General features: G+C 38.9%; 1 protein-coding gene and 1 long non-coding RNA gene across 3 annotated transcripts in view; both read left to right on the top strand.

The window, feature by feature from the left end:
- Positions 1-19,288, top strand: part of pard3aa (par-3 family cell polarity regulator alpha, a) — a 647,780-nt gene that overhangs the window by 621,572 nt on the left and 6,920 nt on the right. For both annotated transcript variants that reach the window (XM_087309010.1, XM_087309009.1), the window contains one exon: positions 10,550-10,674. In XM_087309010.1, the coding sequence (XP_087165136.1) occupies positions 10,550-10,674 (125 nt within the window). The remainder of the gene's footprint in view (positions 1-10,549; positions 10,675-19,288) is intronic.
- Positions 855-4,595, top strand: LOC147837920 (uncharacterized). Its single transcript, XR_015524667.1, has 2 exons — positions 855-2,973; positions 3,213-4,595. It is a non-coding gene; the product is annotated as an uncharacterized LOC147837920 (long non-coding RNA).

The following is a 19,288-nucleotide window of genomic DNA, read 5'->3' as shown; positions in this document are numbered from 1 at the left end:
TGGAAATATACAGCCGTCAGTCGCAGCAGCAGGTTGGGAGAGAGTGATGGTTAAGCTGTAAGGGAGGCGTTTGTAGCCATAACAGTCTTGTTGATCCTGCTGCCATAAGCTTGATATAATGACGTTATAAAACTGTCAAAACAAAGTCACATGTTCCTCTGAGAGCATCCAGAAATGTGTTTGTGTGCACTGATGTCACTGAGAAAACTTGTTCAACATTGCATGAGTAATGAGGCCTTTTTCATAGGAGTACCATTGATTTAGCCTAGTGTTTTAGAATAGCATAAGATTTTTGGGAAGATAGCATAGGATATTTTTGGGAGGGATACCATAGCAATTTTTGGGGGAGTATCATAGGCTTTTTGGGTGCAATACCATAGGCTTTTTTGGGCCGATACCATAGGATTTTTGGGGGGATACCATAGGATGTTTTTAGGGAGACAATTGGCTTTATTGGGGGATACCATAGGATGTTTTGGGGTAGATACCATAGGCTGCATTGGGGATACCTTAGGCTTTTTTGGGGCGATACATAGGCTATTTTGGGGGGATACCATAAGCTTTTTTGGGGTGATACCATAGGATTTTTGGGGGGGATGCCATAGGATGTTTTGGTAGGATACCATGGGATTTTTTGGGGATATATCATAGGCTTTTTTGCAGGGGTACCATAAGATATTTTGGGCTGATACCATAGGATTTTTGATAAGATACTATAGGATGTTGGGGGGTACCATAGGAATATTTTGGGAGGTTATCGTAGGATTTTTTTTTGGCAGGGGTGAATGGATCCTGGTGAAGCCATATTGCTTTTTGTGGTCGCCTTAAATATCTACCTTTGTAAATTATGTACAGTACCCATGGTAAGTGGTTCACTACGTTAAGAGTTTGTTTGTGTTTTTATACCATTTGTATTGTGAATTAACTCTTTATTGCACAATGAAGTAAATAGGCAAGTGTATTTATACTGTATAAAACCTTTCACTGACAAAAAAATCACAATGTGCTTTATAGTAAAAAAGAAAAACAAGTACAAATCGCAGAGAAATGTTTTATCAGACAATCATATTGTTAAATAAGTTTGTCCAAAAAGATGTGATTACCATGATATCACCTTTTGTATATTTTTACCGTTGTAATATTGTTATTGTTGCACTTTATAAGGTCTTTCTGGAGCTTTCTAAGTTGTTTCTAGGTCATTTATAGGGTGTATTATTTTGTTGCTATGCAGTTGCTAGGGTCTTATGCGAGGTTTTTTAATGTGTTGATTGGTGGTTGATTTGGGTTTTGGTTTACTTTTTATTATGCACTTTCTGTGGTCTTCTTAGAATTTTCTAAGCTGTTGCTATGTGGTTAATTTGGGGTTCAGGGTGTTTTAGCATGTCGCTATGCAGTTACTAGGATCATACAAAAGGTTTTCCTAAATTTTGCTAGGTGGTTGTTTGGGTGGTTTTGACATGCTATTGTGCTAATTTTTCTGTGGTCTTCTGGGGTTTTGTTTTTAAGTGTTGCTAGGTGGTTGCTATATTTCTTAAAGACGATCATATGAATATTAACCCGATAATAAAACAGCATTCTGGTGTATATCATTACTATTCCATGATTATTTTTAGCAACATTTATAAATCTCTATGATAAACACTTAACTAATTAACATGGACTGGTGACACCATAGTTGCACAGTCTCCCGGCTGTTATTTATAGCTGTGATTATAAATACCATGCATTACAGCACTCAGAAGTGTCCCTCAAGTGCAACAGAAAATCAGAGTGGCATGAAACCATGATTGATTGCCTTTTAAATATGTAGCTTTGTGCAAAACTCCCAACTTTGCATTGAACACCTTTCATTTCTTTATGAAGAAAAATGGGCAGGTACGTCCCAGATAATCCCTCAAAGCCAGCGTGAGGTCTGACAGCACGAGACGCACATTAGGACAGTGATTAAGGTGTGTTCACGGTGCTCGAAATCCCCCCAGGACTGAAAGAAAGGGAGTTTTTTTATGTGCGACAACAAGCTGCCAAGCCAGATCGCTGATAATCGGCCTGTGGCCAGAAACTGTCACAGACCTCCAGCGGTAAATAGACAATTAGACGTGTCTTGTTATGCCTCTCTTGTACATCACACCCTCCGTTTTTTTCTCTTGACTTACAAAAGGACTTTTCCAGATGTTTGTCATAAAGATCATGTTCTTTCCAGAGGCTTGCCGACCTGTCTCAGCCAATAAAACTCAATCTTCTCTGAAGATGCACTGCACAAACTTTTAATCTTGTCAAGAGTTGCAATATTTTTTTTTTTAACCCATAAAACATTGATGTTGTTTTAGGAATATATTACAATACTATGCAAGAACAGATTGTGTAAGATGATTATGATTGTGTTTTTTATTTACTAAAGCTTAAAGTTTGGCATTTTATCTGCACATTTAGCTTAATTACAACCAGAGACATAATTTAAGACCAGCGGTGTATTTTTAAGACTTTATCTTAGCTGTAGTAACTTGTTTAAAGGTGCTGTATGTACGTTTTTGACTCTTCTAATGCATAAAGACACCATAATATCAACAAGAATCAGTCCAAGGCACTCGAATAAAGTGAAAAAATTAAAAAGCCTTTATTCACATGGCTAAATGTCTAAAAACCTACGCGTTTCTGCAGAAGTCTGCCTTCATCAGGGTAACAGTGATCAGGTGCGTCTAGAGTCTCTTTTGAGTACTACGGTCACATGACTCATTTAAACATCTCAAATGGCACTCAAATAATTTAACAAGCAAAGTCTACTATCATCATAATGATAATAATCATCAACTTGCTGGAAGAGCATCCGCTGCGTGAAAAGTTGCTAGATGGGTTGGCGGTTCACTCCGCTGTGGCGACCCCGGATTAATAAAGGGACTAAGCCGATAAGAAAATGAATGAATGAATGACTTTTTCTATAGATGCTTTACAGATTGTCATTATACATTGATGTATGTGTTTGTATATATATGTATTTTCCGGTTTTTTTTTTCCTCTCTTTTTTCCCATATATGCAAGTGGGTGTTTGTGTATCTATGCCGAATTTATGATGATAGTAGACTTTGCTTGTTAAATTATTTGAGTGCCATTTGAGATGTTTAAATGAGTCATGTGACCGTAAGACTCAAAAGAGACTCTAGACGCACCTGATCACTGTTACTCTGATGAAGGCAGACTTCTGCAGAAACGCGTAGGTGTTATGATACTTAGTTTAAGACTTTTTTTCCCCTGTAGGTAAGTTTTCTTATTTCAAGAAATCGTACCAAGTATTATTATCATCTCACTGCACAGATCCTTTGACATCTTTCTCTATCGTTTTAAATCTATGATTCATTTCTCATATTAAGATTGCCATTTTTTTGCAGTGTGATTGGAGGCTGCACACGAGACGAAAGTTTTATGCCAGTGCCAGGATCACACACGCGCACAAATGCTTTCATTAGGCCCGTATTTACGTGCTTTTTTCTTCTCTTTTACAAGGACCTCTGTGCTGGCAAGCATTCATGCAGCCTTCATAACTCGAAAGAATGCCATTGATTTCAGGATTCAGAGGAACCAGCATGTTTTCTTTGATTGTAAACGGCACGGGAAACTGCACATGAATGTGGAAATCAGAAAACGCATGTCCTCGTACGCTCGACCCACTGTGGGCATTGGTCAGATGAGGTTATCTCTTATTGCCAAACCAATACTGTAAGCTCAAGGAACAATGGCGAAAAGAAGTCTGCAACATGACAACAAGCCTATGTAGTGGGAAGATAAATCCACTGCGGGGCCAGATTAGTGTTCTTACTGTGCAATATATGGGAATTGCCTTCCTACGGTTATATATATCCCTCCACGTTCACTAGATTTAGAACTAGATGATAAAACTGAGATCACTCTCGCTATATGGGGATGTGGAGACTGTATTGTTTGTGATTTTTCGAGTGCACTTCCATGTTTTGTTTGGGGTCTGAGAGATTAGGAGGGAAATTCTGTTGCCTTTTGTTGATAAATAATAATCAATAGCCAGCTTCATATACAATTTTTAAAATCCAAACAGGCTGGTTAGATTATTGAAGTTGCTAGGCTCTTGTGTATTGTTTCTATGGTGGTTTTGAGTATTTTATTGGCCATTTATACAGAGTATGTCTTTCTATTTAAAAACATGAGATGCTGTGTCATGACGAATTGAGTTTCCTATTGGAATTGGGTCTCAAGTAGGACCTTATTGGTTTACCGGATTTTTAAAGGGATAGTGTTGCACCCTCACCGCCTGATGAGGGACAATAATGTTACTGGTGCTTCACATCAGAGTCTGTGTAATGTTTGAGCAGCAGGCCCCTCCTCCTCATTAGATATACAGTAAACAGGCAGAAGTAGCCAATCGGAAAGATGTAAATCGTTGCATCACATTCCATTAATTTACGATATTTATTTTCTTTTTCATAAAAAGAAAGTGTACAGATGTCAGCGCCAATGGTGTAATGGTTAGTGCGTCGACACATGCATTTCAGTGCTTATGGCGACCCGAGTTTAATTCCCGCCTCGTGGTCTTATGCTGATCCTTCCCCTCTCTCTGCTCCCCATACTTTCCTGTCATTACTCTCTACTGGCTTATCAATTAAAGGTGAAACCCCGCAAAAAATGACTTGAAAAAAAAGAAAAAGAAAAAGAAAAGAGCACAGACTAAGAGAGACAAATTATCTTTGATTTTCTGTTTCTAATCATTTGTAACCACTTCAATAGTTCACCCAAAAATCTAAAGGCTGTCATTGTTTACTCAGCCTTCACTTGATTCAAACCTTTGAGTTTCCATCAAGCAGTTTTTATGTGATTTTTTTTGTTTATACTTATGTTTCCGTCCAACTATATTTTGCACATTTTGGTATATTGTAAAAGAAATTCACTTGGTGGAAATACCAAGATGCACATACCTATTAAAAATGTGCATAAAAACAAAATATGTGCACTACTGAGTTTGAAAACTTTTTTTTGAAAACACATTTACTAAATAAATTTTAGAAAGTGCATCCAAAAAAGTCATGTGATTTTGTTTTAACAGATCATGTGATGATAAAAATGTGCATGATGGGATGCATTAATGGACTTTGCAGCATTTCCAGCACATTGTAAAAGATTGCAAATGTTGTTTTGCTGATTGTAAAAGCCCTCAGCCATCTGTCGGTCATCTCAATGCTTCAGTATTGTTATTATTCTATTATTATTCCCTCCAGAACTGTCTTGAGCATCTGTCTGCACTCACAAAGAGCATCTCACTCCTCCAAAAGCCACCGCATTTACCGAGTTCATAGCATTTCATCTTCGTCTTCTGAGGTGCAACTCATTTATTATAGAAGAACGAAGACCACAGTGACAAATCCCAATGCATATTTTCAGACTCCGCTTCCATAACTTCAGCTTTCTGTGCTTTATGTACTCCCGCAGTCAAATGCATCAGCCCCACTAGGAGACACACCAGCAGTGTAACTTTTTCACATTTGGTCAGTTTAGTGGCTAAATCATACAAATACTTTGTCATACAAAAATGTCTGATTTTTAAAAGGAGGCGTGGCACTAAACCCCACCTCTAAACCCAACCATTACTGGGGGATGGCCAAATCGTACTAAAATAGAGGAATGAGATTGTACAAATTCACAAAAAATAGCCATTAAATCATTCATTTATTCAATTTCCTTCGGCTTAGTTCATTATTCATCAGAAGTCGCCACAGCAGAAAGAACCACCAACTTATCCAGCATATGTTTTATGCCACAATGTCCTTCCAGCCACAACCCAGTACTAGGAAACACACATGAACATACACTATGGCCTATTACGATCATCCAATTCCCCTATAGCACATGTGTTTGGACTGTGGGGTAAACCGGAGCACTCAGAGGGAACCCACACCAATGCAGCGAGAAGATGCAAACTCCACACAGAAATGCCAAGTAGCCCAGCTGGTACTCGAACCAGCAACCTTCTTGCTGTGAGGCAACAGTGCTAACCACTGAGCCACTGTACCACCCTGCCACTAAATCATTCATTCATTTATTTTCCCCTATAGGTTTAGTCCCTTTATTCATCAGGAGTCGCCACAGCGGAATGAACCGCCAACTATTCCAGCATATGTTTTACGCAGCAAATGCCCTTCCAGCTGCAACCCAGAACTGGGAAACACCGATACACACTCAAATTCACACACAAACTCTTACACTACCGCCAAATAAGATCAACCATACCCCTATAGCGCATGTGTTTGGACTGTGAGGGAAACTGGAGCAACTGGAGGAAATCCACACCAACACGGGGAGAACATGCAAACTCCACGCAGAAATGCCAACTAGCCGGGATTTGAACCAGCAACCTTACTGTGAGGCCACAGTGCTAAACACTGAACCACCATGCCACTAAATAAAAACATTACAAATTGATGTGAGAGCATTGAACACACTCTTGTGAGCAGGTATCTGGAAGTGTTTGAGTGTATAGCGCAGTAAACATGTGTGCGCTGTGACCCACCGCTGCTCCGTCAGTCTTTGATATTAAAGGCTACGGGTCACACTGTGCGCTAATCGTAACTATTATATGTGATTTAGGAGTCTGCGGCCGGCAAACTACCTCTCCTCGCCGTCCAGCTGCTTCATGCTTTCTTACTCTCAATTGCAGTGGACAATTTCTCATGATTATGTCTGTCTCCCGATCTGAGCTCTTCTTGTGTTTGTTCAGGTGGGTCTCGTATTGTTGTGTTTGCTCTGTGTCTGTGAAGACGAGATGGTAGGCTACATTCCGCGTGATTAATGGGAGAAATTGCTGAGTTCTGTCTGGAGGTCTTGTGCTTTTTATGAGCAGATGAACTTGTTGGGGTTCGTTGATGTTTTTTATGAGGCGCGATTAAATTAAATTAGTACTGTGCTGGTTTATTGTGTTTTTGCATGCTGGCGTTTTGATGATTTCATTTCATTTTAACTACCTGAGTTGTTAGGTGCATCGGAAGGGAGAATGTTAGTTTGCATTTTTATTAAAATTCAGTGAGTTAAAAGCTGTATATATATATATATATTGCTAAAAATAATTGAAAATGATGGGCGACACGATGTCTCAGTGGTTAGCACTGAGGCCTCACAGCAAGAAAGTCACTACTTCGAGCCTCGGTAGGGTCAGTTGGTGTTTCTGTGTGGAGTTTGCATGTTCTCCCCATGTTGGCGTGGGTTTCCTCCACTGTCCAAACTCATGCACTATAGGTGAATTGGGTAAGCTAAATTGGCCATAGTGTATGAGTGTGTATGGGTGTTTCCCAGTACTGGGTTGCAGTTGGAAGGGCATCCGCTGTGTAAAACATATGTTGGATAAGTTGACGGTTCATTCCACTGTGGAGACTTCTGATAAATAAAGGAACTAAGCCGAAGAAAAATGAATTAATGAATTTAAAAAATGAATATTGAACACATACTTGACAACAACAGGAGTTCAGGTGTCAGTAAAAGGGATTGAGATAAACCTCGGTAAATTGAGGAATAGTTAAAAAATAATTGGAAATATTGATTTATTGTTTTATTAATTAATTAAGCATAATAATGTTCGGATATGTGTGATTAATATTCATTATTTAAGATTGATTAAAAATCTTTCTTATGAATTGGCTAAATAGATATAATAAAGTTACTTGTAACTTTAAGCGGTTGCTAGGGTGTTCTAAGTGGTTGCTAGGCACTTGCTAAGGCATTGTTAGATGAGTTTTAGGGTGTTGTGAGTTGTTGCTAATAGGCATGAGGTGATAACCCTTTTCAAGGTATACCGAGGTTTATCAAAGGCAAAGTTTTTTTTGTCAAGGTCAATATTTTCTGCAATACCGCTTCTAAGGTATGAGTAAAAATTTTTATTTTACGTTTTTTTTTAGGACAACAGTATCTTCAGCAAAAAAAAAGATATCCAAAGATGCTGTTTTAAATCCTAAAGAAATCAGTTTTTGAAACTAATGAAGACAGCAGGTCAATGATTTATTTAGCCTGACATGTTTACTGCTCCAAAATATTTAAAAAAAAAAAATTGTGTTCAAAAAGGAAAAAGTTTTTTTTTTTTTAAACCAGACGTTTAAAAAGAATATATTTTAAGTAGTAATCACAATAGCGTGAAACTGTGATATTTTTATCCGAGGTTATCATTCCGTCAGAGTCCTATACCGGCCCATGCCTAATTGCTAAGCAGTTTACAAATCAAGAAAAGTAAATAAAATAAGTTATATACAAAGTTTTGAGAGATGTAAGCAAAAACAATGGTCCCAGTGTATTTCCTGGTTTACATTTTTAATTTCTAAAGCTTCTGAAAATCCAAAAAGAGCCACATATTGATTAATAATGTCATGAGAGCTGTTTTAACATCAAGTTAGGATTAAATTGCCTCTTGTTGCAGTTATGAAATAGTTTGATAACAGGCAGGAAACATTCATGGGCCAATGACATGACCACATTGAAATGGTCTATAACTCTATCTCTCTCAAACACACACACACACACACACACACACACACGCACACACACACACACACACACACACACACACACACACACACACATCCTTGCTTGCTCGAAATCTCATTAAAGCATCTCAGTGTGAATAATTACTTCATTGTTGCTTCTCTCTCGCAATAAAAGCATTTCCTTTTTTCTATTTTTGCCTTAATATGTTTCTAGTGAAGAAATTTGCCGGGCCTTCAGCTATTAAAATGTGTCTCAGTGGAGATTTTGCTCTGGCTTCATCAGGCAGCGATAACATTTCTCTAGTATGCAGTTAAAGCTGTTTAATTCTTCTGTTTTCCAGTGGTTTAATGCATTAACGCTGCATTTGTCAATTTTGGTGAAGTCAGCTGTTTGTAGTGCACTCCAGGCTAATTGTGCTCCCGTTTCTCATTAGTGCACCTTCTGCTGTCAGGAGAATCACTGTAGTGGTCAAGTGCCCTTCATCAGTTATTAAACCCAGACCTGATAATGAGTCCTGAAATCATGCTGTGCTAATTAACATACACTGTAGCACCTTTCTATACATAGATCCGGGACATCCCATAGTGCTACTGCGTAAAAGATTTAAAATGTTTTATCTTGTTGACATGTGGTTGCTAGCATCATACAGGCGGTCTCTAAGGTGTTGCTAAGTGATTATTAAGGTTTTCAGAGTGTTATATTTTGTTCCTATACAGTTGCTAGCATGATACAGGAGGTTTCTAATGTGTTGCTAGGTGATTATTTGGGTATTCAGAGTGCTATGTGTAGATTTTGTTGCTATGCAGTTGCTAGGATCATATAGAAGGTTTTAAGGTGTTGCTAGGTGATAATTGTGGTTTTCAGAGTGTTGCATACTGTTGCTATGCAGTTGCTAGGGACATACAGGAGGTTTTTAAGTTGTTGCTAGGTGATTATTAGGGTTTTCAAGGTACTATGTATATATTTTGTTGCTATGCAGTTGCTAGGGTCATATAGAAGGTTTCTAAGGTGTTGCTAGGTGATTATTGGGGTTTTCAGAGTACTGTATACTGTTGCTATGCAGTTGCTAGGGACATACAGGAGGTGTTTAAGGTGTTGCTAGGTGATTATTAGGGTTTTCAGAGTGCTGCATGTATATTCTGTTGCTATGCAGTTGCTAGGATTATACAGGAGGTTTCTAAGGTGTTGCTAGGTGAATATTAGGGTTTCAGAATGCTGTATGCTGTTGCTAAGCAGTTGATAAGGTCATATAGGAGGCTTCTAAGATACTGCTAAGTGGTTATTAGGATTTTTAGAGTGTTGTATGTTGTTGCTAGGCAGTTGCTAGGGTCATATAGGCGGTTTCTAATGTGCTACTAGGTAATTATTAGGGTTTTCAGAGTTCTTAATTTTGTTGCTATGCAGTTGCTAGGTTCTAACGGAAAGGTTCTAAAGCTTTGCTAGGTGATTATTAGGGTTTTCAGAGTGCTATATTTTGTTGCTATGCTGTTGCTATGGTCTTGCAGGAGGTTTCTAAGTTGTTGCTAGGTGGTTATTAGGGTTTTCAGAGTGCTATATTTTGTTGCTATGCAGTTGCTAGGGTCTTGTGATTGGTTTCTAAGGGGATGTTAGGGTGTTCTGAGTGTTTTGTTTTCTAGGCAGTTGCTATGTTTTTGGGATGTTTTTAAGGTGTTGCTAGATAGTTATTGGGGTGGTCATGTGTGGAGTTTATAAGCTGTCGATTGGTGGTTACTATGGGGATATGAGTTTTTATGCGGTTGCTAGGGTGGTTATTATGTGAAGTTATTAGTATGGTGTGAATGTGAGTGTGTTGCTTTGCAGTTGCTAGGATATCACAGGAGTTTTATTTACTGCTGTGTGTTTATATTGTACATTACTCTGTCTTCTAAGATGTTACTAGGTGATTATTGTTTGTTGTGTTTTAATTCATTGTCATGCAGCTGATAAGAGGTGTTCTGGGAGTTTTCTATCATGCATTCTTACATCATTTTTTACTCCCACTGAAGATACTTTAAGCTGTTATCTTTCTATTTGTGTGTAACAGGACTGTCTATTCGCATTTCAGGCCAATACGGGTTCTTACACACCGACAGGACGGCACTCGGTTTCTTTAGAAGTGCAAGTGCAGAAACAGAGGGAGGACAGAGACTCCTTCACACAAGCCCAGAGGCAGTACAACTCCTTACCACGGTAAGAGAAACCACAGCACACAACATCTCTGACTACTGCTGCTCACCGCACATTCTCTCTCACAATAACAGCAAATTAATAATAATATCTGCCGAAAGCACTGAAGCCTTTAACATATTTATTAGAGCACAGTTTTCATGCTGAAGTGGACTTTTTTTGTTTGGAGTCCAATAATGTTGCTCACTTTTTACATTTATATATAAACTCTTAAATAATATTATAGTATTGCTGCTGATATTATTGCATCTTTATAAACAACAACGGCTGGAGCAAAGCAGTCGAAGGTAATATTTTGAGAAGTTCATGCCAATAAATTACTGCAGACCTTAATGCACTTATTAGAGTACAGTTTTCATGTAAACGTGGAGGTTTGTTTTGAAAAACAGTAGTTTTGCACATATTTCTTTCGCCATTTATTCATTACCTCCGAAATCATACAGTAGTTTCATTGTTATTATTGCATCATCATCAGCAACCAATTTTATTATTATTATTAATAATAAATAAGGGCGTTCAGTTGGCATTTCTGTGTGAAGTTTGCATGTTCTCCTCGTGTTGGCGGGGGTTTCTCTGGGTGCTCCGGTATCCCCCACAAGTCCTAAAAAACATGCGGTACAAGTGAATTGGGTAAGCTTAATTGTCTGTAGTGTGTGAATGAATGTGTATAGATGTCACCCACTGATGGGTTGCAGCTGGAAGGGCATCTGCTGTGTGAAACATATGCTGGATAAGTTGGTGGTTCATTCCACTGTGGCAATTCCAGATTAACAAAGAAACTAAGCTGAAAAAAAAGAATGAATGAATAATTAATATTATTTTCGTTATTATTCATATATTATTATGAATATTTTTCATCATCATCATTATTATTATTATTATTATTATTATTTTGTTATTTTTAAATTATTGTTTTTTATTGTTTGTAATTATTATAATTATTTAATTATTTATTTAGTTTATTATTATTTTGTCATGTTCATCATCATCATCATTATTATTATTATTATTGTTGTTGTTGTTGTTATTTTTTAAGTTTTGTTTATCGTTGATTATAATAATTTTTATTTGATTATTTAGTTTATTTTTTCATCTTTTTCATCATCATTATTATTATTATTATCATTTGTTTGTTATTTTTTCAATTATTGTTTATCATTGTTTATCATTATTTATCATTATTATCATCTTTATTATTGCTATTATTATTATTATTATTATTATTATTGTTATTATAATATTATAATATAATAAACCACTGAGTAACTTAATGGTTAGCAATGTCGCCTCCCAGCAGGAAGGTCGCTGGTTCGAGTCTCGGTTGGGTCAGTTGATGTTTCTGTGTGGAGTTTGCATGTTCTCCCCGCGTTGGTGTGGGTTTCCTCCAGGTGCTCCAGTTTCCCCCACAGTCCAAACACATGCGCTATAGGGGAACTGGATAAACTAAATTTGGCCGTAGCGTGTGTGTGTGTGTGTGTGTGTGTGTATGTGTGTAAATGAGTGTGTATGGGTGTTTCCCAGTGATGGGTTGCAGCTGGAAGGGTATCCGCTGTGTAAAACAGATGCTGGATGAATTGGTGGTTCATCCTGCTATGGCAACCCCTGATGAATAAAGGGAGTAAGCCAAAGGAAAATGAATTAATAATAATATTAATAATAATAATACTATAATTCTATGTTCTTCCCTACATGCAAGCAACACATTTAAAAATAGATGCTAGTTCTGAACGCCAACAGCAAAGCAGTGAGAAAGTAATATTTTAATAAATGCATGCCAATAAATCATCCATTATTCAGCTGTGCATGCAGTGTGATGTGACGTCTCCCGCCCCCTGTGTGACCTCGGTGGTGTTTCTGAGCTCTAGTCATCCCATTGTCATGTGCTCGGCTCCGTCTGCGCTCTCAGGCCTCAGAAACAGCCACAAATGCTCACATGTGTCTCCAAAACCTAATAAAGATCCAACCCAGAACCTGTTTGTTGAGGGAAGTTTATCTTGGCAACAGCAGTCTATAGGGCCCCCTTTCTGGATAAATATCGGCCCCATCCCTCATCTGTTTTATCTTTTCTCTTCACTTTCCCTCGTTTTTTTCCTTTGCATATTTGTCATAAATGTCAATAAGGCTTAGAATGTTGCCTGCGGGCTGAGTTGGATATCAGCGTTCCTACTTGCAGGCATTGGTATCTTCTTAATCTGCTTCGGTTCATGCAAAGCATCCACCCAACAGACACCAGAAGAGGAAAAAAATCCCGCATTAGAGCTTTACATACTTTAACTGAAAGAGTGGGAGACTGCAGGCGCTGCTGATAAACTTTAACTATTTCAGTGCATTTATTGACAACACAGCAGGCAAAACTATGTTAGGATGTTTTCTGATGAAAATGCCGCAGCTCAAATATTGACTTCACAATCAACAGTGCTGCTAAAGTGGTCCGAAACTCCTAGAACACCCTTTAATATCCCTTTTCTACTGAGCGGTACAATATGGTATGGTACAGGTCTGTACGGGTCAGCTTTATTGGGCTTGCGTTTCCTCTGCCAAAAGGGTACCAATGGTGGGCATGGTGTACGACAGTAAGTGTCAGTCCACGTCATTCTCGCTCAAGGAAATTATTACAGTAAAGCTGTACGGGTCGTTCACAAATCATACGAGAAGCACTTCTTACAAAACAAATAAACACACATAAACACTTGTGTATAAATGCTCATTACTAACCTTCTATGAACATGATTTGATTATAACTGCAGATCAATGATAATACCCTACTGTCACGTCTACGATTACATTAAATAAATAAATAAATGCAACATATATGAGCACATACAGACCCATACAGTCTCCGAAATGTTAACGATTGCAGAAAAACTACACGCAGCAGACATTTAGTCCTTATTTGGGTTCAAAAACAACACTTCCATTAAAATATAGCCCACAGTCAGAGCAAACCTCTCACCTGTGTCTGTAATCTTCAGCAGCACATGTAAGCTCTGTTAGAGAGTCATTCCGTCGTTACGAGTTCATAATAGTCCAAAAGGTGATGATAATAGTTAAACATGGCAGTGTGTTCATCTTTTAGATTGCTGAAAGAATCATTTGCTTCTTTGTTTTTTCGTGCTTCTTGCATTTCTGAAATAATCGGATGTCACTTCAATAATCACGCACACGTTATCATCATCAATTCAAGAAGTTTGTTATTTCAAATATGAACGTGCAGTGAGCACTTTCTACGGTCTTGTAAACAACTACAGGGCACAGGGTAGATTCTCCTCTTCTTCTTGGCTTTGTGGCTGTTCATCAAGACGACAAGGTTTGTTTGAGCTCTAGTCGACTATATATCCTTATTATATGTAGATTATGATTATTATTATATTATTATTTTGTAATGTCCTGGCTATGTTTTTAAAAAATGACGCTCCCTTTGTTTTCGTTCTCCTGGCTTGTGTATGCGCTAGTGATGTTTATCTGTAAACCAGTAGCGTTCAGCTGTGTGTCTGGCTCTGCCTTTTGTTACCCTTTTCATGCTAGGTACCCTTTCATGCTAGGTTCGCTTTTAGGTACCTTTTGACAGTGGAAATGGACATAAAATCATACCAAACTGTATCGTACTGTACCACTCAGTGGAAACGGGCCATAAGCCACCTAGCAACATCTTTTAAATCACCCATAATTGCTTAGCAACATAATAAAACATTCTGTAATAAAACATAATGATAACCTTCTATCAACACATTAGAATCCAGCTGTACAACTGTAGGAACTGCATATCAAAACCTTAAAATGCACAGCATTCTATTATCCACCTAACAACACCTTAGAAACCACCCATAAGACCCTAGAAACTGCAAAGCAACATAGTAATCTCTCAGAATAACCACCTAGCAACACCTGTAGGACACTAGGAACTGCATAACAACAAAATAATCATGCACATCATGCGAATTGCCACCTAGCAGCAACCTAGAATCAACCCACAAGTACCTAGCAACTGTATAGCAACACCTTAAAAACCAGCGATAAGACTCTGGCTATTGCTTAACGGCATAATAAAATCCTCAGCACACACAAAGAACCTCCTAGCAACACCTTAGAAACCATCTGTAGGACTTTAACAAATTCATAGCAACAAACACAACACCATAAAACACCCAGAACAGCTTCACCCCCTAAAATACCCTAGCAACTGCATTTCAACAAAGTAAAACATTGAAGACCCTTTTAACCACCTAGCAACACCGTAGAAACCACCCATTAGACCCTAGCATGTGCTTAGCAACATAATAAAACACTGAGAAACCCTTAATGACCACCCTATAATCATCCCATTAGACCATAGCAACTTTATAGCAACAAAGTAAAACATTAAAGACCCTTTTAACCACCTAGCAACACCTTAGAAACCACCCATAAGACCCTACCAACTGCTTAGCAACATATTAACACATTCAGAAACCTCTAATGACCACCCTATAATCATCCCATAAGACCCTAGCAACTGCATAGCAACAAAGTAAAACTTAAAATACCCTATTAACCACCTAGCAACACCTTAGAACCCCCACATAAGACCCTAGCAACACCTTAGTAACATAATACAACACTCAGAACACCCTAGATTCATCCATTAAGACCATAGAAGCTGTATAGCAATGATATAAAGTAGACCTACATAGCAACAAAAGTAAAAGACGCCTTAAATCTGAACGTAATTTAATCTCTGAAGTACATGATTGTTTTCTGCAGGCCGTTTGAGAAGGAATTGTTGGCAATCATCAGCAGCTTGTGTGTTTGTGTGTGGTCTAACCCACATGCACGGCGCTTGTTTTCATTGGCTTTGGGAACGGTGTAACCAGGATATGTACAATTACAGAATTAGTCCCCCCTCAAGCAATGACAAAGCCCAGCATGCACCACAGAAATGAGGGTGGGGGGGATTGCATCCAAAAATCCCATAGTTTCATCCAATACTCTTTTCGTCGCTGCTTCCCCAGAGAAAGAAAATCAGGGGGTCGATTAAGAGCCTGACATTCACTAGTTCACACTATGCAGACATAATGACAGTTAATCAATTCAGGCAGTCAGCTTCCACTATTTCTCAGTGCCTTAAGCATCTTCAGTGTCGCTGTCTATATCGAGCCAACTTCAGACGAAGGCGCAGGCTTTAGGAGGAATCCTCCGGCAAGCTTTGACACTTTCCCTTGGGAAACGGAGCACGGACGGCGGCCCTTTGATATGCATTCCAGCCATAATCTCATAGCTTGGTCAAGCTGGGTCAAGCTGGTGTGAAATGACCCCTGTCCTCTGGAGGACCCTGCAGAGATGCACACTTATTAGTCGGCCCAAGCTGAGATTTCTACACACTTTTTTTTAGCCCAGCATTTAGTCTGTTTATTTACTTATGTAAATGTGTGTACATTTATACAGTCAAGGTCATAATTATTTACCCTCCTGCGATTTTTCAAAAATAAATGAGAAGTGCGCAAGATGAGCCGAACGAAGTGAGCGAAATAAGTCGAAAAATGCAAGCAAGATGAACGAAACAAGACATACAAAGCGAGTGAGATGAGACAAACAAAGCAGCAAGATGATCGAATGAAGCGAGCGAGATGAACAAACGAAGCGAGCGAGATGAACGAAGTGAGACGAACAAAGCAAGCAAGATGAACGAAACCAGACGAACGAAGCGAGTGAGATGAGACAAACAAAGCGAGCAAGATGAACGAATGAAGTGAGCGAAATGAAACAAAGCAAGCAAGATGAACGAAACGAGACGAACAAAGCGAGTGAAATGAACGAACGAAGCGAGCGAGATGAACGAACGAAGCGAGCGAGATGAACAAAGTGAGCGAAATGAAACAAACAAAGCAAGCAAGATGAACAAAACGAGACGAACAAAGCGAGTGAGGTTAGACGAACGAAGCGTGCGAGATGAACAAATGAAGTGAGCAAGATGAACGAACAAAGTGAGCGAGATGAGCAAAGCGAGCGGCATGAACGAACGAAGCGAGCGAAATGAGATGAACGAAGTGAACGGCATGAACGAACGAAGCAAGCGAAATTAGATGAACGAAACGAGTGACATGAACGATTGAAGCAAGTGACATGAACGAACGAAGTGAGCGACATAAACGAACAAATCGAGCGTGATGAACGAAGCGATCGAGATGAACAAATGAAGCCTGCGAAATGAGATGAACGAAGCGAGCAAGATGAGATGGACGAAGCGAGTGACATAAACGAACGAAGCAAGTGAAATTAGATGAACGAAGAGAGCAACATAAACAAATAAAGCGAGCGAGATAAATAAATGAAGCCAGCAAGATGAGATAAACGAATCAGGCAGGATGAGATGAACGAAGCGAGCGACATAAACGATGGAAGCCAGTGAAATAAGATGAACGAAGCGAGCGAGATGAGATGAAAAAAGCGAGTGACATGAACGAACGAAGTGAGCGAAATTAGATGAACGAAGAGAGCGACATAAACGAACAAAGCGAGCGAGATGAGCGAAGCGTGCGAGATGAGATGAACGAAGTGAGCGACATGAACATACGAAGCAAGCAAAAGGAGACGAGCGAAGCGAGCGACAAATGAACAAAGTGAACGACATGAACAAAGGAAGCGAGCGAGATGAACAAAGCGAGCGAGATGAACAAAGATGAACAACATAAACGAACGAAGTGTGCGAGATGAGACGAACTAAGCGAGTGACATGAACCAACGAAGTGAGCGAGATGAACGAAGCGGGCAAGACGAGATGAACAAAGCAAGTAAAATGACACAAACTAGACAAATGAAGCCAGCGAGATGAGACAGACGAGACAAAACAAAAAAGGGAGAGCTTGACGAAAGCGATATGGACAATAAAATAATATATAAAAATGTATAATTATTAGTTTTTATTGATTGATTAAATTTATTATTTTTTATTTTGTGTTATTTTTATTTAGTATACTCTCAAAATCATTGAACAGAAATCCACAAATTTTTACTATTATTATTATTATTATTATTATTATTATTATTATAATTTTGTTACAAAATTCTGCACGGAAATCCAATAATCTACCTGCAGACTCTGCCTGGCGCTACTTATTAGTAATGTAAAATGTACCAAAAGCTGTTTTTTTTTCACCAGTCATATCACATCTTTGGATTATAAGCAAGCTTTACATGCTCTGACCGTGTGTTTACCCTGTGGGTTTAGATTTAGCACTTGGCTAATGATGGGATTCTTTTTTTGGAGGTGGATTAGAGAGAAAGAAAAGGGAGGAAGAGAAAAGGAGACAGATAAGCCAAGTGTGCGCTGATTAGCAGTAATGGAAGTCATGTGAAACAGAGCGCAACTTCATGCAACAGCTGCGCGTTATATTAATACGGCAACACTCCGCCAGATAAGATGCGAGTCCCACGTTCCAGACTCTCGTTCTGCTTCCTGTTAACAAATAGAAAACATTACTCAAGGTGTTGAGATAATATTGTTCTCCGTGTGTTTATCTGTTGTCCTTTTGATAAACTGTGATGCACACCAGCTGCGTTCCTGATACTCATAAATACTGTATCTGTTGCGGGAGAGACTCAAAATATTGGCTCTTTTTCTGGCATTAACCTTAAGGGCTTTCTTATATCATGGAATATTGATGAAGTTATTATTCATTTAATTTATATGCGCATATTGGTTATAATAATAATAATGTACCATTATGGTCTTGAATCAAAATAACACTGGAAAAAGTGTTAGGTTCTACACAATGCAACTACTAGATATACAAAAAACATCCTGGCAGGTGTGTTGAAGCAAGTTGGACCTAAACTCAGCAGGACACCGGCCCTCCATGACCGACTTCGGACACCCCTGCATTAAATTATGCATAACTCAGATTAAATGACTTGGAGCAAATTGAGGTTACCTTCATGTTTTGCTGTTTGTCTAGTAAAGGAGGGTAAATGTTATTTGATGTGTTTATGAACATTGCATACAGACATAAAGCTTTTTAGCTAGGGTTGGGCGATGTCGACCAATTTGGCATCGTACAATGTCTAATGTGAAACATCGTTATGGATGATGGCATCGTCATCATGTGAAAAGCAGGTGGTTGGGGGGGTTTTCTGTAGAGCGAGGAGGGATCTGGGGGTCATAAAGGTGCGCGACTTATTGGAGGACCAGGAGGGAGACTTTAGAGACTCCCAGAACTTCCGGGAGACTTGGGATGTCTGAATATCACTTTTAACAACTATAGTCAGACACAATCCAGTGGTACATCCTTGATAAACTGTCCGATGGCACTGCTCTCGGGAGCTCAAAGGAGCTCATGACAGCATGTGGCTGTGTCTGTTTGTGTGTTTGTGTGTTTTCAGTGGACAGAGGGCTGTTCAGAAATGCTCTGTAAAACACGGTGTGGATGTGGATCATTTTTGTTCTGACATGCCATTTTAACACTGAGCTGTATTAGTGTAAACGGGGCCTGAGTGTGTATTTTTCGCGAGCGGGTTTGCAATGGGGGCGGTGCGTAGCATTGGTGATGCCGGCTCAGCATTGTGTTGTCTATTGGCCATCGCCGATGGACGATAGCATCCTCTATCGGCCCAACCCTATTTTCAGCTATAACTGTTTTTTGTG

This window comes from Danio rerio, chromosome 24, assembly GCF_052040795.2.
Source record: "Danio rerio strain M-AB ecotype USA chromosome 24, GRCz13ab, whole genome shotgun sequence".
Classification (NCBI taxonomy): domain Eukaryota; kingdom Metazoa; phylum Chordata; class Actinopteri; order Cypriniformes; family Danionidae; genus Danio; species Danio rerio.
Note: the sequence above shows the minus strand (reverse complement) of the source record. Positions and strands in the feature narration are given on the sequence as shown.